This window comes from Phoxinus phoxinus (genome assembly GCF_949152265.1).
Source record: "Phoxinus phoxinus genome assembly, chromosome: 9".
NCBI classification, from domain to species: Eukaryota; Metazoa; Chordata; class Actinopteri; order Cypriniformes; family Leuciscidae; genus Phoxinus; species Phoxinus phoxinus.
In genome coordinates, this window is record NC_136884.1 from 4,581,492 (window position 1) to 4,605,462 (window position 23,971).

The window sequence follows — 23,971 nt, forward strand, 5'->3', positions numbered from 1 at the left end:
AAAGTGCTTTTACTGTATGTCGACAATGCTGTGTGCTGGGCTAAATACGCTCGCTGTATGTGCGTACATATGATGGTAGCTGAGAACTCGTGAAGAGCTTCTAAAGTGTGTAAAGGAGTCAAAACGGTGGCAGAAGTCCCTCCGTCACACACACAAACAAAGATCTGCTGCGAGGAGATGCGTTTCTGATGCTTGTACTGAACTGCAATGGGCAAAGCCGCGACTATAACGAGGAAAAAACAGATATGCTTGAGCATTCTGTCCTTTTCAGGGTCGAATCTTGAGACATCATGTCCTGTTTTGGTTCGTTTACATGTCTTTGGTCCTTTGGTTTTCATCGGTCTCGGCCCGCTTGTTTGGTGCGCACCACAGGGTTCGGATGGCAGCATTCCTCAAGAATGTCAAACATGAAGGTCATTGACTCGATTGCCTCTTGCCAAAGTCAGGCCAGTTATGTCAAGGACATTAACATTAGCAGGACTAAATCCAAAACAGAGTAGATGCCAACAAGCTGTTGAGCGTTTTTCATTTACAACCAATATGTGACATTATTCCCTTCAGATTACATCAGTTTTCTCTTTAATACACAATAAACTGTTGCTGGATCCTTCTTTGTTGCTGGATCCCTCTTGTGAGTGTGTGAAGTTGCAATCATTTTCAGAATCATTTATTGTGTCATCAATATCTGCCATCACAGCGTTGAAGTCACGCTCAAGAGTGTTTTGTCTCCGCTTCCTATCCACACGCATTCCTCCTCTAAATTTCATCCCTCAACACCATTTTCCCAGAGGAACCCCATTAACCCCTGCTCAGAGTCATCCTGCGTGCAACGAGACAGTCAAGGTCACTGTTTTCTCCAAGGGGCCAAAATGTCAGGACCCCGATCTCTTTGAACCACAAGCTGTAATGAATGTATATTTGAAGATGCTGAGGAAATCGCTGATGTGCACAGAGAGATGGTTTGTTATATTGGTGGAGTAAAGGTCATGGTTCTTCCGTGTTTGTGTCACAGTGATGACCGGTATTAAAGCGAAACCCAATGTCCGGTAACTGTCTGCATATTGGAATTGCTTTGGTGGATCTGTAGCTTTTGGTGTCAAAGGACAGCGGGCTTGATTTAATGCATTTAAACACGCTTTTTTTAGGAGCAACCCTTGACTCTGGCGTCACTCATAATCCATGACAGTTGTTTGGCATTTGACTAGTGATGCCTGACGTGTTTAGATATGAATGGTGAAGTGCTGGATAGTGACCACAATTATTTTGGCTCTCTTTCAGGTCACATAGTGTATTTCAGACATGTCTGAAGGGTAAGTGTTATCTTTATTAGGCTATTGACCCTGTCAATGTCATACTCAACCAAAACTGCTTATTTACACCAGGTAATGAACTGTAAGTTAATACTTTCTTTGCAAGCGGCCAAAACATTTTTCTGTAAAATATATTAATCTAGTTGCTCTTTAATAAAACTTTATAACGTTTATATGTTATATAACCTTATATAATATTTGTGTTTTTGTTTTTGTTTTGTGTTTTTCCATGCAATGATATCTTCACAGACCGGTAAGTGAATTTGTTATGAGGTTTTTAAGTCTCGTTTTGTGATTGTTTCTCTTTTAATAGTTTCCATGAAGATTAACAGTTGAAAGTAGCAGTGCACGGGATGGTGTCTCTATATATTAAAGTCCAGTGAATGTTGGAATCAATGATCCTAATCCAGCTCTAAATGGTTTTTAGTCGCTCAGTGATTCTGTAAGGACACCGAACAGCATGTTAAAAACTAATCTGCACTGTAGGTTTGCTCTGGTCTGCTTAAAACTATACTGTACCACTGAGCCCTCGGTTTGGCAGTTCAGACAGTAATCAGGTCAGACAGTTAATTCATGCACCACAGTGTGTGTAGATTAGACCCACTCACAGGATTGTCTTAACAGGACCACAGACTATAAAGAGCTCGGCTTAACTCTTCTTGTTCTTGCAGAAAAAGACCAAATCCAAATACTCTGCAACACGCAGACTTCTGCTAAAGGTGGGTCAGAAACAAAGCTGAACATTTCAAGTATGATGACACACACACACATGTTGGGTTTCCATGTTTTATGGGGAATTTCCATAGACATAATGATTTTTATACTGTACCGACTGTATATTCTATAACCTAACCTTAAACCTATCACAGAAAACATTCTGCATTTGTACAATAAAAAAAAATGGCACTTAGTATGATTTATAAGCTTATTTTAATCATGGTCACCGAAAAATGTCCCCACAAGGATTTCAGATATTGCCATCTTTTACCAGGACTATACACACACATGTGTATGTGTGTAAAAGCAGCAATGTAAAGCTTACAATTTTGTAAATACACATTCATTCTTCAGTAAACCTGTTTGAATCATTATTGGTGTGTGTGTGGTGTGTGTGTGTGCGTGCGTGCGTTCGTGTCTTGCACTATCTACTACAGAAAACTCAGATGGGCAGTTGTGCCTTAAATGTAAATGGTTTTATGTGTGTTTTTGTGCCATCGCCTGATTTGCATTAGTGAACTTGGTGCTAAAATAACACTGAGTGAATGTGCAAATGAACAGCACTGTACGTGGACACAAATGAAGAATTATGTATTTTGTACTAGCATGACACCTCTCTCCCCTTTTCCTCGCTTGACCCTCAGAGCAAACTGCTGAGAAAGGCAGAAAGTTTGCTGGTGAAAGAAAAAGAGCAGAAAGATTTGGAGCGAGAAAACACCCTGAGGGAGAGAGCGCCGCCCCTCAACCTCTCCGGCCTGTCTATCCAAGAACTGCAGGTGCAAAACTTTACTATGTCAGATATTTACATTGAGAGCTTTTACTGCGGCCAGATGACTGTGTCTCGAATATCTCTCAACATATTATAAGCATGGTGTTCATGGTGTTTACATTGGCCATTTGAGTTTATGTATCATCATCTGTCTTTGCAGGAGCTTTGTAGAGATTTGCACCAGAAGATTGACGTTGTGGATGAAGTGCGATATGACCTTAATATAAAAGTTGCCAGAAATGATGCAGAGGTATGTGAATGTGCATATGTTTGGGATCGGTATGATTTATGGCTGCATTAATATGATCAAAAATATAAACAGTAATATTGTGATTATTACAGTAATATTGTATGATTAAAAAAATATATATTCATTTATTCCAGTGATGCAAAGCTGAATTTTCAGCATCTTTACTCCTCAATGTCTAATGATCTATTATGTAGCATTTACTAATTACTACTGTTGACCGAGTGGATCATCAGATAGTCCGAGCTGGTGTGAGTGAGTGAGTGGAGGCGGGAACTAATTTGCATATTCATTGCGTATACTAAATGAAGCAAGGGTGTAGAGTTAAATTCAAGCTATTAAAGAATGAAGAAATGATTTTTCACAGGATTTTTTTTTTAAATATGTCGTTTTGATTATCAAAGATGAGTTTTAATGAATAAAATTATTGACTGCAAAGGGACTTTGGACCCCCGGCGTATATTCTTTAGAAAATCTAAAATATTTAGTAAAATATTTAAGTTATTTCAGCTGATACACTTTACAGATTTATTAACAAAAACCTGATGTATTTGTTTGTTTCCAGATTCTCTCATTAACCCAGAAGATCTATGAACTGAAGGGAAAAATGAAGCGGCCGAACCTAAAAAGGGTGAAGAAGTCGGCAGACGCCATGCTGGGATCGCTGACGGACTCCAGAGTCACGAAATCTGACTTCAAAGCAAACCTCAAAACAGTTAAAAAGGAAGAAGAAAAGGTAACTCTCCAGCTCAGTGTTGTAATATACTTCAGCTCATTTGCTCAGATGTGCTGTGTCTAAAGAGACGGGTCATTCAAGTCATTTCTTTAAAGGCCTAGTGGTGATGAAATGTTGGCATTTCAACCACCCCGTCTATCTGTCTGTCTGTCTGTCGGTCTGTCTGATTGTCTGTCTGTCTGATTGTCTGTCTGTCTGTCTTTCTGTCTGATTGTCTGTCTGTCTGTCTGATTGTCTGTCTGTCTGTCTTTCTGTCTTTCTTTCTTTCTTTCTGTCTGATTGTCTGTCTGTCTGTCTGTCTGTCTGTCTTTCTGTCTATCTGCCTGCCTGTCTGTCTGTCTGTCTGTCTGTCTGTCTGTCTGTCTGTATGTCTGTCTGTCTGTCTGTCTGTCTGTCTGTCTGTCTGTCTGTCTATCTATCTATCTGCCTGCCTGTCTGTATGTCTGCCTGCCTGTCTGTATGTCTGTCTGTCTTTCTGTCTGTCTGTCTGTCTTTCTGTCTGTCTGTCTGTCTGTCTATCTATCTGCCTGCCTGCCTGTCTGTATGTCTGTCTGTCTGCCTGTCTGTCTGTCTGTCTGTCTGTCTGTCTGTCTGTCTGTCTGTCTGTCTGTCTGTCTATCTGCCTGCCTGCCTGCCTGTCTGTCTGTCTGTCTGTCTGTCTGTCTTTCTGTCTGTCTGTCTGTCTGTCTGTCTGTCTGTCTGTCTGTCTGTCTGTCTGTCTGTCTGTCTGTCTGTCTCACTGAAGCGTTTTCTCTCCATCAGAAGGAGGAGGTCACGGACTGGAGGAAAAACGTGGAGGCCATGTCAGGCATGGAGGGCAGAAAGAAGCTTTTCAACTCCGGACAGTAGCCGAAAAGAGATCGCAAAAGATAAAGGGACATCTTGATGCAAAGCTCATGTTGTTTGTTTGAATTTTAATCACCTTGAACATTATTTTATGGTAAATTATTCATTTATTTTGTCAGCCAGCTGTGGCTTGCACGCGATATTAAATTGTGATTTGCTGCGATTAAAACGTGTGAGCACAGTCCGTAGAGAGGGATTCGATAATAGAACAACCTCATATTCATATCATATCATATCAACTGTGTAAATATTTGCTTCGTATTTAGTGTTGATTGAAACCAATAAGGCTACTGTTTACCCTCGGGTGCAGAGCATGATTATTTTATGACCTGTTTGTAGTTTACAAACAGAAAATTGTTTAATTTTTAATAAAAGCTTATTGAGTGAATTAGGAAGTTGGAGTCCTTCATTAAAAGATCAAACATTTGATTAAAACACGCTTTAATGTCAATGCCACAGGAAGTGCATGTTAAATACCCAGTTAGAAGCAGTTTTAGCTGTTGGCCTACAGATGGCACTCTGCATTTATATTACAGTAAACTGAACTGACATTCTGTCAACACCAGGGGGAGACAAACGCACACGAACCTCACAGCAGGCCTCAAGTGAAGCCTTAAATAAACCATGTGATCGTCACGACTAGCATATCAGTGAAAGACAAAGGAGAAGATATGCATCAACTGGTTTACATCTGGAGTCCGTGGACAGGTTTAGTATTGTTTAGAAAAGGAAGTACAGGGAGGTCAAGGGAAGAAATTTGGGAGGCACTGTATCCTCTATTACCAAACGGATGGCAAACTGGCAGATATGACATCAGTCATCAAGACCTGAGTCAGCACAACCACTTCAGCGCAGCAAAAAGCTTTAGGTCAAAACAGACTGTTTAAATCACCAGAAGAACATAAATCTGTCAATTCAGCTCAACTAAATCAATAGGTTTTGGGATAAATGTTTGTGTAAGCTAAATGTGGAAATGAAGAGTTGAAATTATATAACAGTGGCCATACTTTAAATTAGTCATAACACTTTACAACAAGTTTCCATTTGTTAAAAGGTAGAGTAGGCAACTTCGAAGTGACGAACAATAGCAAGTTAGCTTTTAAAGCATAAGATCCCACCCTTCCTTCAGAGCATCTCAAAGCCACACCTCCAAAACACATGAATACGTACAGCAAAGTTTGCAAAGCACCACGAGAGACAGCATTAAACTACCGCATGTCTCAAAGCACATAACGTTACAATAATAATGAACATACACAACTTAGAGCTCTGACTTGTACCACCTGACTGCTGCAGATTCGGCATTGACTGTGTTGTCATTAAAAAGCACAATTCTGGGTCTGAGGACATGAACGGCTCCAGAACATCACGGGTTGGGATATCTTATTAAGGTAATTAGGACATGCCGTGAATTCGGACCAAATGCAATGATGAACATTTTTTGGTCCTGATGAGACTTCCACAGAAGATATATATGTACGTCTACATTTTTTTAATATGAAAACTTCTATTATTGATTGCTATCAGGATGAAGAGAGTTTCAACCAGCCAGTATACATCAAAAGTGTTGCCTTTCCTATCCTTAACATTAGTTAACTACATTAGTTAACACGAACTAACGATTAAAAATACTTCTAAAGAATTTATTAATCTTGGTTAATGTTAATTTCAACATTTACTAACATGCTACATTGTCAAAGTTAAAATATGTATTTTTATGAATTAATGTTAACAAATATGAATAAATACTGTTGCAAATGTATTGTCCATTGTTATTTAATGCATTTATGAACTAATGGGACATTATTATAAAGTAAAAATTAATTATAAAATGCATGCCGATTTTATTACCTCATATTAACTGACATGGAAAATGTCCATGTTTTGGAAAAATATATATAATTTAAAAGGCAAAGGGTAGCCTATACACTTTATCTTATACATTCATTTAATACACATGTTGTGTAGCAAGTAGCCTACTGCAAGTTTTCTATTTGTCCAAACACATAAAAAAGAAAAAATGCCATCCAAATGCTTTTTCAAGTGGATCAAAGTTATTTTGAAGCCTTTGTGCATAATCTTAAAGTATGCAGTATCTTTTTTACTATCCTATTAATGCAGGTTTCTCATTTTTATGATTAGCAGATGGATTTGGTTTAGATTGGATACAGATGCCGTCTCTTTGGCAATGTTAGACACACGTTGTTCTTCCTCCCTTAAAAATGACTTCCAAAGGTTCATTGTATCCTGCCGCACTTATTAATGCCAGGAAGGTTTAAGATCAATGCGAGAGAAGTTAAGATCGAAGAGAATTATCAGATTGTTCTGTAACGTCTTCAGTTCACTGAGTGTACTCAAGTGGATAACAGAGATGCTTCATATGCTTCTTGTATATTAAAATCAACAGGTGACACCTTGTACTGTTCATTAATCAGATGGCCTGCAAAATAAGTTCATACTCCCATTGAGGGAGACAATCTTGAGATATTCCCTCTCTTAAGAGCACAGAGCGAGTTAAGGGAAGTGGCTAATATTTTCAGGAACTCATATTTAATATCTGAGGTTATCTGAGGCCATTCCCAGATGTTATAAACCAAAGCACATTATAAAAGTAAACATCTGAGATCCTTAGGCAAAAATAGTGCAGGCAAAGCCCTCAGATCAAAAGACCAAAAAGTCTGGCGACTTCTCCTGTTTAACCAAATTACAGGCAAAACGATCGACATTTGACTGCTCTCGGTTTCCAATTCGTGGGAAAATACTGGGAGATATTTTGCTCGCACTTAAAGGTAAAGCACTTGAGCACCTCTGTTTCACCAGAGTCATACACGTAGAACAATAAATCCTTGTTTTCCTTCAATGGTGTTTAATTTCCAGAGATCAAGAATTCAATTTTCAGCCATTCTTTTTAATGTTGCCAACACACACACACACACACACACACACCGGCATTGACCTCAGGTCTAATACTCTGGTCTGATTTGCACACAATACACTTACACGCACATTTTTTAGCAAAACACTCTTGTATCTCAGTATTAGACTTGAAAAAGCAGAATCCACACCTCAGGGCTCTAATTCGCTTCTCTATTTAGGCCTATGAGGTTATCAATAATAAATAATCCTCAACATGTTTATGTTTATGTGTGTGAGTGTAGGCTATACCTATATATAGTTTAAGTTAAACAAAAGTGACAAATAAATGTATAACTCCAATGTATATTCTTGGAGTGTTCTTCTTGTTGCCGAACCGATTGTCTTGTAATGGACTATTTTTCTTTGCGGAAGCGTTTAGATAAGATTCAGGTAAAAAAAATTCAACTCAAATCAATATGTCATGATTACCACGTATTTATTTATTTGCTGATGTCATTTAATAAGCGGTATAATGACCAGTAACCAAAATAAACCTGTTCAGGGTGACGCAACTATTGTTTGGTCGCAGTCAAATTGCTGTTTTCCAATTAAAGCTGCAGTCATAAATAATGAAACAGGTTATGGTTACTTTAAGTTAGAAAACTCTATTTATATAATCTTGAATTGACATTAAATAATGATTTGATAAGAAATCTACAATGCAATAGTGTTCGTTTACTCTTCTCATGAAGGTTATGTTCGCAGAGATGAGATTGGGACTGCGACTGTACATGACTCGTGAAGGCGGAGGTCTGATGGAGTGAATAAAGGGCGGAGCTTCAGAAACTCAGAGAGACTCCTGTTACTGAACGCTGGAGATTTGGAGTGAAGGAGCAGCTCAAGTCATTTTCTCTTAGCAGGTTTCTTCGCACATCTAAAGGAAGCACACTTCTTTCGCCTCATAGCGCAGGTGAGTTTTACCATCACTGCCAGATGTTTGGATGCGAGTTTACAAACTTTAGGCGCTTTTCACAAACTCTTCCTGCTTTTTTGATAAAACATTAACCATTTAGCGTCAGTCTCAATGAAGTCTTTTGTTGAAAAACGTGGCTTATACTGCATGCATTTATATAGTTTGTATTTATATAATATATATATTATATGTAATATATATTATTTTGTATTTTAAGAAAGTTCTAGAAGTTCTAAGTGATGTGATCATGCAGTTGCTTTGGAATACGCATACACATTTGTGCATTGTTATGTGCATTATAGGGTGTGTTATTTTAGTGTTGGGGATGCTGCAATTTTTATACTTTCGCTATTTCTTGTCCCCTTGGCTCCCACACCCACCCTTTTGCCAAACCCTTTAGAAAAAGGCCTTGGTTGATTGACATCTGCCTACTAAATAAGGCTGGGCAATGGAAATGGCATTTTGATACTCTGTTGACCTGATGAAATGGGTTTTAAGTATGCTTTAATCATACTAAAAATTAACCTCCTGACTGAGACCCAGAAAAAGTTTTTTTTTCTTTTTTTTTTTCCATGTCATTACATTGTTTAGAGCATAAGAAACAAATGGGAAAAACATTTTTGAAAAAGTATAGATTTTTTCATGTTATGCTATGTCCACTGTAGTGGACACCAGGACTCAGTTGTTTAAAAAAAATGTAATGACAAGAATGACATGTATAGGCAAAAACAATGGGATTTTTTTTTTAATCCACCAATAGATTTAAGTTTCAGGATTTTTTTAAACCAAACTTACATTAAATAGCCTAGATATAATGGAATAAATTCAAATACAATTTTACTTCATGCAATATGCGTGATGCCATAAATGCCATTCCCATTCAATACAATTTATCTATACATTGTATCTCATTTGCATATTAATGTGTTCTTGGGGCAACATGTAATGAAAATAATAATTTTTCAACATTTTCATAATGATATCTTATATTTTATAGGAATATTGATAATTTCTTTCCCTTTTCACTTGTGTCTCCCAAAATGCCTGATAAATGTGATTTAAGTCCTGGTGTCCACTACAGTGGACATGTATGAAATCAAATCAATGCACTGTTTTGTAACAGAAAGTCATATTTTAATTAGAAACCCCAAATAATTTTCCTGAGATGTTTGATTTATGACAAATAATTTGAAAATGAACCCGATTTAAAAGATAATTACAAAAATTTGTGCTAAATTTGATCACTAAAATAATATCAGCCATTTTTAAAGACCAAGGAGAAGTTGTTGTCATGGTGAAACCCGTGATGTGAATGGTGTCACAGAAATTCACTAAAATATAATGTTCACCGCAGTAGACAAAAGTCTATTCCTGGGTCCCATTATTGCATTGAACTCTTGCTTTTTTATATATATATATATTTGGGGGATTTTGTGTAAGTAGAGGACCATTCCTAGGCTCCTTTTGCATCCTATAGTCTACATACAGTAAGGAGGGCACCACTGTCCCACGATTAGGTTTCGGGATGCTGTAACACATTAAGATTCTCGGTGGTATTGTCCAAAGTGGATTTGGAGTTTTCTCTTCCTGCCCGAGTCTCCACACTCTCTCCTCAAAATATTTGTGGCGTGGAATCACCGGCCATGAGCATTCTTATATTGTTTAATTCATGTCTGTTGTGGGATTTGGGATGGAGCAGAGGGGGTGGGGGGGGTTTAGAGTGGATGCATTGGGGAAATTTCTCTGCTGGGAACCATTGAGTGCTTGTTGAACTAAAGCGATGCATTTATGAAGCATCTTGATTGTTGCTGTTTGCGTTTTGGCAGCACAACCATAAATCCCGACCTACAAAGAATGCAAGCTCTGTACTTATTGCAAACTATTAAATTAATTTTATGGCCCCGTTTACTAACACAACCGCACAGGCCAGGCTTCGATGTCTACTGTATAGCAGCTGCACTATAATGTGCATGCAGCTTAGTACAGAATCTGTCAGATTGTTACTTGTGACCTCGTTTTATTGCTCTGACCTTTAGTTGTACGAGTTAGAGCCTGAGGAAAGGGCTGAACGCCGAACAATCGAGTGATGTGCTGTCAGAGTAGCAGCACGGACAGTGAAGCGGGCCAGTAATTGGCCATGAAATGGAATCTGATAACACTGTGGTGTTTGGAAAATATATGGGGAATGCCCTTGCCTTAAAAGGAACAGATTGAAAATGGTGACATATGATTGGAATAGCCTCTGGAATGCAAAACAGCACTGTTTCCCAACATTTTGCACTTTTTCTCTCTTTTGGCTCCCTCAGGCTGCCTGTAGGGGTTTAGACGGCTCCGTCTTAAAACAGACATGTCCAGAGTCACTCATGTTGAAAAAAAAGCTCTTCTAAGACACAATGACCTGGGAGAACCACATTTTCTCCCTTGTCATAAGCACTTTCTACTGCCAAAAGGATGACTCTGTAATCCAAAGAGACAGATTTTTGTTAAAGCCGCCAGCACATGTTCATCTACATTCATTTTTGAGTGCCATGCCCACATCTCAACGTCAAATCAACAATTGATGCAAGTCCCTATCCAGGGGCGGATCTACGGGTGGGGATTGACAGTTTGCCCACCCTAATGCAATTTTCTAACGTTAGCCTATTTGTTTTGTCATGCATTCCAACTCTATCCTAATATTAATAAGAATATGCTAATTAGTCTCATAATTTACGTCACGCCAGTACTAATGTTATGTTCGTATTCGGATTATGATTCCGGATTCTAAATAGCAGCGCCCTTTTTATGTTATTACAAAAAAATGGCTAACAATCTATGACACATTTAAGAAAGAAACATGTCTAGACAAAGATGACAGGAACAACTTGGCACTTTTTTCTTTTGAAAGAGAACTAACAGATAATTATAATTATTATAATTATAATGATATTACTGCAATCACTTTCAAATTACTGTAGAGCGGTGTATCCCCTCCCCCTTCCCACTGACTCGAGGTTGCCAGATAGACATTAGACGTTAGACATGTTTTATCCGACTAGAGTTAGCGTAGGTTAGAGCAGAGCTGGCAACCCGGATGCCGAAACACTACTGACTTCGTGATTGGTAGATGGGTGGAGGGTGGCGCTTCAGGCCAAAACACAACATGACAACATCAACATCAGTTGAGGGCTGCAACTTCACTTTTAAATGACAATATCCTGGCCGGACTACTGTCAGTGATATAAGTATTTGAAATGAACATGATTTCTTAATGTCTACTGACATATCAGGGTCATTTTATGATACAATAAGCTATGGGTTGGTTTTTAGTCTTGCCCGCCGTGCTATGGTTATGCAATATTTACATTTAATATTTGTGGGCAAGGAGTTTTCTGAAATGTATATAAAGCCACATGTACCGTATTAGCAATGGCAGGTTGTTGATACAGGACTCAATATGATTTCTCTTCGTGATATAGTTGTTATTAGGACTCTATTAGGTTGGATCTCTCTCTCCTGCTTTGTTTTTGTTTTCATTTTGTTCACGTGTACATTGTAAAAAGTTATAAAGGAATACAGTAGGGGGGGGGGGGAATTTAAACGTTGCACTTTGATTCTGGGATCTTACTTTTGCCTATAGAACACTGAGGTTTGAGATAAAGTGATGCTTAGGTACATTAAGTAACTGTTGGCATACATAATATCAAAAATATTGTGTTTTCTTGTTGAATTATGGTGTCGTTCCTTTTAGCTTTGGACGATTTCAGGATGAAGTGTTAGAGCTATTTAATTCTCGCTGGTCATTGTTTTAATTCATTAAGCTTTTTTTCACATTAGGTGTCAACTCCTAATGAGCACAATATGAAATGAGTATGAAATGGAATAAGTAATTTTATATCACAGTAACAGTATCTATTACAATAATATAGGTATTGTTATATTTTCCTGCAAAGATGACATTTGATGACATTACAAATGATTAAGTTTAGCATTGCTTCAGAAACAGCTGCTTTACATTAATATAACAAACTAATAACATTATAAATATGGCTGGATTAGCTGCATTTGAACAGTTGTAAAATAGGCAGCACATCAGTTGAAGTCTATGTTAATATGGCAGGTTGTGATGTTCTTTGGTACATGTAAATACAGTAACTAGAGTGTCTTCACCAGACATAAGCAGCATGTCACATCAAAACTAATTCACGCCCACTATAATCAATGGAGCTGGCATCCGTCAGTAACAGCATGCAGAGTAGATTATAGTTTTCTTTGGTGTCAGACTGCAAGTATAAAAAGTATAGCGGACACATTTCTGCTGTCACATGGTAAACAGTCTCATACTACCCTATTTGGGCATTTGAACCCTCTAGATTAATGTCTTTCTGCTTCTTATCTGGTTTAGTCTACATTCACGGACTTGTTTTATCAAGAGCACTACATTTGCCAAAGCTCTATTTGGATCCTTCAAATGCATCAAAATATGTAATTATATTGACTTGAGCTGAATTTAATTAAGTTTGTATTATAGAGGTTCTCCTTAAATATGCAAAACAATTTTCCAGATATGAAACTGTACTAAAATCACGTTTGGTTATCCACAAAAAGATTTAGGCACTTAACCATGCAACATGCATTCTCTTTCTGTTTTTATTACACATTCAGTACAGAGCATCCTCAAAGTCATTGTGTAAAGCAGAGCTAAAATAATGTTTATTTTAGATGACTCTTGTAAAATGTTCAATTAACTGTTTGTTAGTGTGATTGACGTGCGGCAGAAACCTCAGGAGATGCAGCTCTCTAACCCTTCCCCCTTCATATGTTCAGCTATTCCTCTGCTGCTTTGAATATGATAGCCTGTAATTTTAAAGCACTGGATCCAGGAACCGCAGTTGTGTAACGCTGCAACGTTTCTGAGCTTTCTCAGAACTGCTGGGTCTACTGAGCTCCAAAACCAGTGGTGACAATCGGGAAACGCAGCGAAACTGGGGCATTCCTCTATTGTGAAGTCAGAGCCATCTGAAACTGTAGATGATGTTTATTTAGGTCCCGGGAAATATGCAATAAGTGCCCCAGATGTTTTGTTAGTAATATATAAATCTGAAATTCCTCCCGCCTTTTACATTAAGTCCTTCTGCAGCAGGATTCCTTTTTTTTTTTTTTGCTGTAATTTGACTTTGTGGTCTGTTTGTTGTCCTTTATTGAGACGGCAGTTTTCAGTGGAGAAGTCTAATGGTGCCTGGCCTCGGGCTTTGAGGAGATCTTAAGTGCACTAGGCTCTTGCTCAGACCGTTGGTTCGTCAGGATTTTTCAGGGGAGTTGAAGGCTGATGGACATTTATGCTTCTCTGCTAAGTCTGTCAAGGATAGAAGCACATTTGATGTCAACTTTAGTGAGAATGCTTCAGTTTGGAATAAAAGATGACAACCGAGAAGCTGTCAAGTGTCTGCCTTGAGAATGTAGCCAGTTTTAGAATACGGGAACGTTTGCTATTTTGGGGACGTAATCGTTGTTTTTGCTTGGCTGCAATACAAAGAACTTAATTATAGCCCAGTCATCTAAAGCTGTGACTTTAAAGGGCTAGTTCACCTAGAAATTAAACATTTGTCATAATTTACTTATCTTCATGTGGCTCCACCAAACCTGAATTTATTTCTTCTGTGAATTACAAAAGATCTTTTGAATGTCCAACAACATTGACTTTCATTGTATAGCCAAGAAAAATTAAGCCATTTTTTTCAAATGATCTTTTGTGTTATACGAAAATCATACTGTTGTGGAGTTGCATGAGGGTAAATAATGATATAATTCTAATTTTGGGGTGAACTGTCCCTTTAAGACCAAGCAGCATCATCGTTGGGCATAACATTTATGCATAGGATACTTTTTTTTTTTTATCCAAAGCAACTTGGATTGCATTTAATGTGAACTTGATATTCAAGCATCCCTTTTAAGCTACAGGAATGTTCATTGGACTGAATGAACATGCACATGGTTCGTGCCAATCAATCCTATTATGACTCACATCTATAAATAATTTAATAGTTATGTATAAATGTCAGTTTCTTTTTTTTTTTGGTCTGTTTCTTCGAGTTGGTTTCTTGTTTGCTAGAAGTCATTGTTCATTGTTTGAGTTGGTATCCTGTTAGTTGGTTTGTGCTGTTTCGAGATCAGTTTCCTTTGTCTGTATTCAGTAGTTACCATGGTTTTTTATTTCCTTCATGTGTCACAACTGTGTTTAATTAGTTACTTCATTTCTTGCCTAGTGTTTCCCCATGTATATATAGCCCTCGCTCAGTTAGTTCAGTGTTTGTACTGTGTTTATGCCACATGTTTTTCTTGTGATTTTCTTTGTTGTGGATTATCTTCTTTGTTTTTGTTTAAAAATAAAAGTGCTGCAATTAGATCCCTTTCTCGAATATTTTTTTTTTCCTGACCTGCCGTGAAAATAAATTAAAAATACTCATAACCAAAACTTCTTATCATCCTTACAGCTCGGGTGACATCTTTCAAAGACCGTGTGATGTCAAGTTCTCAAAATGACCACAATAGTAACATGTTTTTTTTGCAGTGAGCTGATTCTCATCAGCAAAAACATGCACAGGAAATGTCTCAACGAACCCATTTTCCCTGTCCTCTGCCTTGGCCGACCAAAAGTCCACTAAACAAACAAAACTAATCAAGAGATGTCCAACGCATTCCATCAGAAATCACCCCGTGAGAGGGAAATGAAGAATTAGGGGACATAGCTATTTGGGGTCAGCCATGATGCAGAAGTGAAAGAACGCATGAAAATTGACGTTGAATCTAGCATGAGGTCATGTTGATGTAGAGGCTTAGCAAAGGCCTGTGTTGTGAGTGCGAATGTGTGCCAACAACACTCCCATAAAGGTGTTGAGGGAGAGCCAGTGAGCGGTGATTTGACGAATGCCGATTCTGCTGATGTAAGGAGCGCTTTAGCGAGCTGCTAGTCAAACTCTCCTGACCTGCTGACCTAAGAAAACAAGCATGCTTCTCTTTACCGGCTCACTTTGTGCTCTTTCAGCCTTACATGGTCAGGTCGTATATGTATACTCATCGCAAACCCAGCTGGGTCAAAGAAAAAGCCAATCTTGTGAGATAATGTTGCTGCTAGCATGATGAAGTTGAGTGGTATCAAGTAACAGATGACCTACACGGGTTGCCAAAGACAAAACCTGACGGATGATGTTGAAATGATGTTAAAAACAGAGCAAAATCCTTCAAATACTTCTGTGGTAGGATTTGATGCGAGTCTTCTTTTGTCTGGCTCTGTCTAATCCAGATACATTTGAAAACGCATCTTGTTCTCTACGTTTCAGCCTCACTGTCCACAGTGTTTTTGTCCTGCAAAAACTGAGCTTTTTAAAGACTCTCTCCCAAGTGGTTAAATTTGAAAACATAATTTTCACATTGTAGACTGGACTGTGAAAACGGAGCTATTTGAAAAAGGATGACGCATGTATGTGCCTGCTATGTGTTATTCACTTTCACAGTGTTGCTAAAGATAAATGTTATTTAGTTGCAAAACACGAGGGCAATTGTGTTTTATTTAGACCACACGCGAAATGGTAATTGATTGCGACCTGGATACATATTAGTGGTGAGATATTTTACCAATAAATTGGTTGTGCCAGAAGTATAGCGTGAGAACTTTATTATGTCTGTTCTCTCTGTATCTCAGTGAGCATGTATTAGCATGTATTACAAATTTACACATGGCGCCGTAAAATAATTTTTTGCGTTTTTCAACATTTCAGTGAGGACGAGAAACATTTGGAAAACCGCTAGTGTGGATGAAGAGCATTTTGAAACGAAAAAGTTGTTTTCAAATGTATCCAGATTAATGTAGACGTAGCCTCTGTCTGTTAATTCTTTAATAGACCTCAGTCTTTATGTGTGCGTCTGGTAATAGTAGCAGCGGTAATTGTTTAAGAGTGCCTTTATGGAGTGAACTCTTTCCGTCTAATCAGAAGCATATTTACGTACTAGCACACTCGGCTCAGAAGAATCCTCAGGAATGCAAGGCAGTGGCGCTCACACGTACGTACCCTCACTTCCTTTTACTTTCCACTTCACATGTCATTGCATCCTTCTGAGAGAGCCAATTAAAGCTGATTAAAGTCCGACATCAAAGCAGCCGGTGTGGCTGTCACTCAGGATTCCCTCTTCCAATGTGTATTTACCTGGGCATTGTTAAATGAAATGCATCCTGACGCCTTTACATAAGTGGAACTATACAGTACTTTGTATAGGGGTTGGCTCGGTTTGTATTTGTAAGCTGAGAGGCACTGCAGAGTTAATTTCTTGATTGGCCCTTCCTCATTGCCTGGCAGTGAGTCAGACGCAGAAATGCGCTCTCATGGTGAGAGTTTTTAATCATCAATGCTCTGTGCGGAGAGGAACTGGCATTCAAGAAACTCTTACCTCATAATAAAATGTGTTATAAATGATTCCCCATTACAATCGCTCATGCTATTAATAAACCTCTCAGGTCTGGCTTTCTTAAAGCAGATTTTATTACCCTTCAGTCGGAGTCCAAACTAGCGGAGGCGCTTGCCTGCTGTTCTTTGCAGGGCTAGTGATTCTAAGTGAGCAGAAAAGGCATTGGATTTATTTGATACATGTCCCAATAGTCAGTAAGCGTATTCAGCATGGACATAAAAACTGGTACTCGTAAAAATATATATTGTATACAGTAAATAATTTCCATTCATTGTGTACCTGTAGCTTGGTTCCAAAACCTAGTGAGCTGCCTACCTAGGTTGGTATCTTAAAGCTGTTAAGGCTGTTTCAAAATGTCTATAATGTTACTAAGATACCACGTTTTGACCAAATTCGAAGGCAGCATTACTATGTCCTTCAAGAGGTATGCAATTGCATGTATTGCAACTAGCTTTGTAAAAAATACATTTTAATTTTATATAAAAAATTACTGATAAAAACGATGACGTTTAAAAACAAAAATTGCCCAGTTTTTGTGGGCTATGTTTTTTAATGCTTATCAGAGTGTGTTGTTAGCTTAGCAAAATGCTCAAACTCTATCAGAATCAGCTATGTCTCAATTCGCATACTATCTGTCCTAAATAATATTTGAAATTAGAATTAGTGTGTCTCAAATTTGTAGTATGTTGAAATGAGTATTCGGATGATCTTTAATTTTTTTCTGGCGGTAATTTGAAGTGCAGATCCATGCACACTCTTGGATTTGTACTCTTGGACAGACATGGATTGTGCTTTGGAGGAGGATTCAGTTCAGAACTACAAATAGGAATTAAAAGTGTTAAAAAACTACGAACGTGGCAGATATGCAAGGCCGACAGTTAGAGAGGTTTAGATATAGGTTTGAGTGATTTGATAATCCGTTAAAGATGCAATCATGATACGATAGTATGTTCCAAAGTTGCCTACTCTTCTGGGCACTCAAAAGTATCACAAAAAGTATTCACAAAAAGAGTACTTCTTTAACATAGGAGAGTTGCTCACACATGTGGTTCAATTTCAATTACTCTGTTCCGAAACCCTGCCTATCTAGACAGCATCAGAGAAGTACTCTTTTTGTGAATACTTTTTGTCAAAGGTGCATTAACAATGTCAAAAACATAGTTTTGTCCAAATTCTAAGCCAGCATTGCATATCCTTTGTGAAAAAGGCAATGTCTTAATTTACTCCGACCGGTTCTTTTTATAAAACGTCCAAGATTGCATGATGAAACACTTCAATCAATATCAAAAATTGGTGAATTAAAAACCGGTGTTGTTTGCTCTTAGCTTAGCAACATGCTAACATAAAACTCTATCGGAGTTGGCCACTAATTCGTTACATTTCAGTCAGGATGCTGCCATAAAAAGCTGCTACCTTTACAGCAGGGCAGCTCAATATGTTCTAGAACAACCAAATTGGGGGGAAATTAGCATTTGGTGACGCTGAGACCAAAACAATAGAAGCAGCAAACATACCCTTTGTTTATTTCTTCCTCGCCTGATGCAAACAAAATGGTGGATGCAAATTGATAGGGAGTCGGCCGTAATTACAGACTCATTATTGTTGATCACTGACGCACAGCACATTCAAACATGTCTTTAAAAGTAGGTTAAGGCAGTTGTGTGTGTCTTTTTGAGTGATGAAATACTTGAGAGGTTTTGATGAATGTGATGGAGGTCTTGTTGTGTGTGTGTGTCTATGTTAGACCGGCAAACCTCATTAAGGTTTGCTTTAATGAACACGGCCTCAGTAACGAGAACAATGGGCACTTGTTGCGATCACGTCTGACAGTCTGCTGTGTGTATGTGTGTGTGTGTGATTGCGGCTGCAATGCCACTCAAGTCTGTGACAGGCGTCTGCCAGACCACCGCGGATAATAACGGGCCTCCATTAGTCCAGGTTAGACTTAATGATCGGGAATTGAGTCGCGGTCGCCCGGGCACTTCTGAAACGCTATAGCGAGTCATTCAGGATATATGTCAACACAACCAATCTCAGCTCTCTGAATGAGTGCTTGTGTGTGGCATAGGTGTGTAAAAGTGTGTGAGACGGCGGTCCAATGTCGTCTTGGAGTAGCTCCATTGATGCTTGGGTTTGTGAAGTAATCTCATTTCCAGTTCAGCTATTAGCTATGATGAGGGACCCTCAACCAAGCAACTTGAAACCGCCCCATAGCTCCAATATTCAATTATTTACAATTTCATGCTTGCCTGAGATTTGTGTTTTTCTTGTAAATGTAAAGATTATGCAGCAGGAGTCCTTTAGGTTGAACTCTGAGGTAATGATTTATGCACCTTTTTTCCTTAAAAGGGTTTGTATGCTGTTGCAGAGTGGAAGGGTATATTGAGTCGAGCTGCATGACGGAACGCTTTCTAGGCTTAACTGTGGCAATATTTCACTCGACTAAAATAGAGGAATTTATCATAAAGCTCGCAAAGTCTTCCAAAGCCGAGTAAATATAAGTGACTGCGTGTTTGTTCGAGAGAGAGAGAGAGAGAAAGAAAAAGAGAGATTTTTCTTGGAACTGGCAGTTACAGCCACATTGAAAGAAAGATTTTTTTTAAAGGTTTTCCTGAACGAACTGCACAGCCCTGTGGCACTAAACATAGCCATGGCGAATTTACCACACTATGTCTTTTATGCGACAACGTGGCCGGTATGACTGAGGTTCAGTGTGCATGTGTGTAATACCTGCGTCCTTACAGTTCATGCTGCCGTCTCTTAAGTGTCCGTGGGGGCCACACAGTGCTCAGCCCCTGACAACGCTGGCCTGGAGCCATACTAATAATAACAGCCAGCAGAAATATGCACAGAAGAGGGGAGATCTGGTAGCGTAGCTGGAAGAGAAAGGAGAGGGGCACGGGAAAGGGTTCTGCACTCACACAAGAATATGTCATCTAAGGAGTCACACAGTACAACATATTCTGCCACGAACATGCATTGCTGTGCACTTGTATGTTGTAGGTCATAGTGTGTGTACCAGCCACTTTATTAGGTACACCTTGCTAGTACCGGGTGGGACCCACTTCATGGCATAGATTCAACAAGGTGCTGAAAACATTCCTCAGTGATTTTGGTCTATATTGGTATGACATCTCCCATTCCACCACATCCCAAAGCTGCTCTATTGGATGTGACTTGGAAGGCCATTTGAGTTTAGTGAACTCATTGTCATGTTCAAGAAACCAGTTTGAGATGATTTGAGATTTGTCACATGGCACGTGATCCTGCTGGAAGTAGCCATCAGAAGATACACTGTGGTCATAAAGGGGTGGTCATGGTCAGCAACAATACTCAGGTAGGCTAGGCTGTAGCATTTAAACTATGCTGAAATGGTACTAAGGGGGCAAATTTTTCCAAAAAAATATACCCCACACACCACACCACCATTACACCACCAACAGCAGCCTGAACCGTTAATACTAGACATGCTTTCATTTTGTTTACGCCAAATTCTGTCCCTAGCCTACCTCAAATTCACCAGTGACCCTTTGTTAAAACGTGCTTGTGTTCTGAGGGTTTGCTCACAACATATGGTTCCTCCTCTCAAACTCCCGAATGGTGCATCCTTGAGTAATGCCTGCCAGTGGGGTCATCCAGCCCGGAGCATAATCTTATTCCTGCTATCTCTTCTGAGGAATGCAACGCCCTTCATTTTTCTGAAAATGATAATCAATTAATTCTCTTAAAATCTCATGCACTAAAGAAGAGCACATTCCATTGTCTGAATTCTGGGCTATAAAACGGCCACATTGAGGAAGATTAATACTGATGGAATGGAAAACTGGATGGAAAAAATGTCACTAGCCATGCCGATAACTCTCCTCAGGGAGTGAATGTTTTCGCACAGTTCAGAGACATAACAAATGATACATAAACAAATGACATGACAGAAGTTGGTTTCTGAGGATGGAGGACGAGCAGAGCATTGCATTGCTTGAAAGCCATGACACGGAGTGTACGCTTCATGCTTTTTGCTTGTATTGCTACTATGTAAGGCACAACAGGAAGATATTTCTCCCTTAGCGATGTTGAGCAGGGCCTTAAATCACTCTGGTGGTTTTAACTGTATTTTTTCTTTCAGTTCTGTTGCCATACTTGTGAGCAGAATTCGATTGACACGTTTTACAAGACACATCAGGAACTTCTTAGCTTTATGAGAAATACATTTTTATGTTCCATTAAATGTTCCAGCAAGCTGTAACGTACAGGAGAGAGTGCAACGTGTGCTGGGTTATGTTAATTGTGAGAGAAAAAGTGAGCGGCTAAATGCAGCTTTCTCCTAAATGAGGCCCTCATGCTAGGCCAAATGTAGTATGTAATTGATATTTAGCAAAGCCTGATGATTTCAATACCTTAATTTGGTGTAGATGGTCTATATATGCAGAAACAAACTTTGAGCCAAAAAATTAATACCGTGTTGCGTAATGAAAATTAAAGCAAATTGGGTCTGTCCAAAATATCAAAATGCACACTTAAAAAAACCACGAAAGTAGTCTGTAGGACTTGTTATCTATATTCCAAGTCTTTTGAAGTCATGCAGTAGATTATTGTGATGAACAGACCAATACTAAAGTTACACTCCTCTCTAGCTCTCCAAAAAAAGAAAGAAAAAAGGAATGCATTGATGTCTGAAGACCAAAGTGAGACCAATGATGTCAGCATAACATTTTTGTTGTTTATGCAACTTTAATAGTTTATAGCTTCTGTGGAAGGGAAGATTATCAGTAGGTATCAAATTAAATTTGCCTTGTTATTTCCACAAAGTTATCATATGACTTAAGAAGACTTGCAATAATGAATGGACTACTTTTATGATCATTTAAAAATATTTTAGGATGATTTTTCTCTTTTTTGGAGCTTGACAGACCCAGAGAATATAAATGGAAAAAGAGCAGCCACTTTCTTCAGAAATTCTCCCTCTGTGTTCCAGGGAAAAAAGTCATAGTGGTTTTGAACGATGTAATGGATGAGTAAAGCATGAGTTAATTTTCCTTGCAACGATTTCTCAATTGTCAATATATGATGTAGCTTAGCCTACACTATCGCTTTTATAGAAAAGTATCTCAGATGACATAACACTGAGCTCATCAGGTCCAAACCTCGATGAATGAATGCTTAAACCCTTAAGTGTTGGCAGGCGTCTAGTTGCATGCTTTTGTGATTTGAACAGGTCATGAAAAACGTTACATGTCATGATAAGGAAGCTAAATGAGTTTTGCTTCATTTCTTTTGCATTACATGCAGCATAGACCGTGAAGCACACATCAAAAGCTCACCGCGATACGTTCTGCTTCAAAGGTTCAAGGCGCTTTCTGTCATGGCCATCTTCGTGGTTGAAACGTTGGATATTTGGACAAGAATATTTTTTTCCACTCTGGTCTCTCACAGTTATGTAAGAAGAGACGTAGCTCAAAGCTAAAACCACTCAATCTCGGACAAAAATGCTGGGAGGGAAAAGCTTTTTGTCTTGTATGCGTTGTTTCATTTTGTTGTTGTTGAGGATAGTGTAGAAGAGGTGGTTTGGGACTGCTAGTATGCTAGGTATGTTTTGTTGTTTCTGTGAGTAAATTTGTTTGCTGCTACTCGGACGTCACATAGCGCTATCATTCGCTCTGTGGAGTGCAGATAGAAGTTCCCTTCACTCTCTCTCTGTGGTCAGCGTGTTTGAGTATGAGGGCTCTATCTGTCTACACAGCATGTGAAACCCTTGGGTTTTTCTTTTTTGTGTGTGTTGCTTACGGGAAAGAGAGCTTTTTTGCTACCATATTTGGTCATGTGGAGCCAAGCCAATAGGCAGCAGACGTTTGATGCCGTACAAGCATCTCAGTTTGGCCTTTTCCCTCCTGCTCTCTTTTTTTTTTTGTAGGACCTTGCATGCCGATACTGGCTGATAGTGGTGCGATCTTTGGACGTGCATGAGAGGACCATTTAAAATCAGCATTTTAAAATGCTTAGCATGAAAGCTTCTCTCCACCTGAAATGCATTTCCAGAAGCACAGCTGCTGTTGTGCGGAAATAAATGGCCCTGGGTTTAATGAGTTAATGCCTATGAAAATTGCCCATTCAAAAGCGGAAACAAAACATTTTTCCGACATCTTAAACACATGTGCCTCACATTTCTCTTGTTCCTTTCTTTGTGTTGGAAAGAAAAAGTGAACATTTAGGGTGATTGATTTTTAGTGTAGCAAACCAAATTATTTTACGTAGGTCTTTTAATAACAAATAATAATAGGTCAAATGTATATTAAAAAATAATATTTTAATGGGAAAAAAAAACTATTTATTTATAATACCCATTTTATAGAATTGAGAATTTATTTGAAACAATATGAATTGTAAAAACAAACTATTTCTATAATGTTAAAAAAATAAATATATATATATTATTAAGGGAATTTTAAAAGGGGAATTGACTTATATTTGTGAATATGGTGCATACCCAGCTGGTATATTTTCCCCAAAACATTTCAGGTCATACATCAAAGAGTAAGATATTTATAATGTTTTTTTTATGACAGCTATTGACATTTACACTGTATCCCAGAGCCTGTAATTGCATGGCATTGTGGGTAATTGAGCGCTTTAAGACATATTTGGTGTTTGCGCAGGTAACTGTAGACCAACTGGTTGAGAGTGATTCAGGGGACATGCAGACGTGTCGGGGAATGCGATCCATTGTCTGGGAATGCAGGAATCTCCTTTTCCAACCTCAAGTGGAAATTCAATGACTGAGGCCTATTTTTGCCCTTGCTTGAATTTTTGATCCCCTCCCTCCCATTTAAAAAACCTAAGGGCTAATGTACAGTCAGCGAGTCATTATCACAAAATAAACCTTGATGTGGTTATCAGAATCCCGACACAAAGCCAAGGTGTCTGGTATCATCCTAAAAGGGTTTATGTTGCTATAATGACTGACTGACTGTACATTTATCTTTATTGCATTTCAATTTATTTGGCAGATGCTTTATCCAAAGCAACTTCAAATGAAGGTGTATATATAGATATAGTTCATGCATTTCACCATTTGCATGCA

General features: G+C 38.6%; 2 protein-coding genes across 10 annotated transcripts in view; both read left to right on the plus strand.

The window, feature by feature from the left end:
• Positions 1-1,299: 1,299 nt before the first annotated feature.
• Positions 1,300-5,006, plus strand: tnni4a (troponin I4a; the record flags this gene model as incomplete). The annotated part of the gene is made up of 7 exons (XM_079622973.1): positions 1,300-1,310; positions 1,560-1,563; positions 1,982-2,029; positions 2,672-2,803; positions 2,957-3,046; positions 3,609-3,779; positions 4,542-5,006. 7 exons carry the CDS (start codon positions 1,300-1,302, stop codon positions 4,626-4,628), a joined length of 543 nt encoding a protein of 180 aa, XP_079479099.1. The 3' UTR covers positions 4,629-5,006.
• Positions 5,007-8,306: 3,300 nt separating this feature from the next.
• cald1a (caldesmon 1a) overlaps positions 8,307-23,971 on the plus strand; it is a 48,760-nt gene continuing 33,095 nt past the window's right edge. For 8 of the 9 annotated variants that reach the window (XR_013799138.1, XR_013799139.1, XR_013799140.1 and 5 more), the window contains exon 1: positions 8,309-8,451. The gene's annotated coding sequence lies outside the window, so the exon portion shown is untranslated. Of the gene's footprint in view, positions 8,452-23,971 lie in introns of all 9 variants that reach the window. The other variant, XR_013799137.1, reaches the window with a different exon arrangement.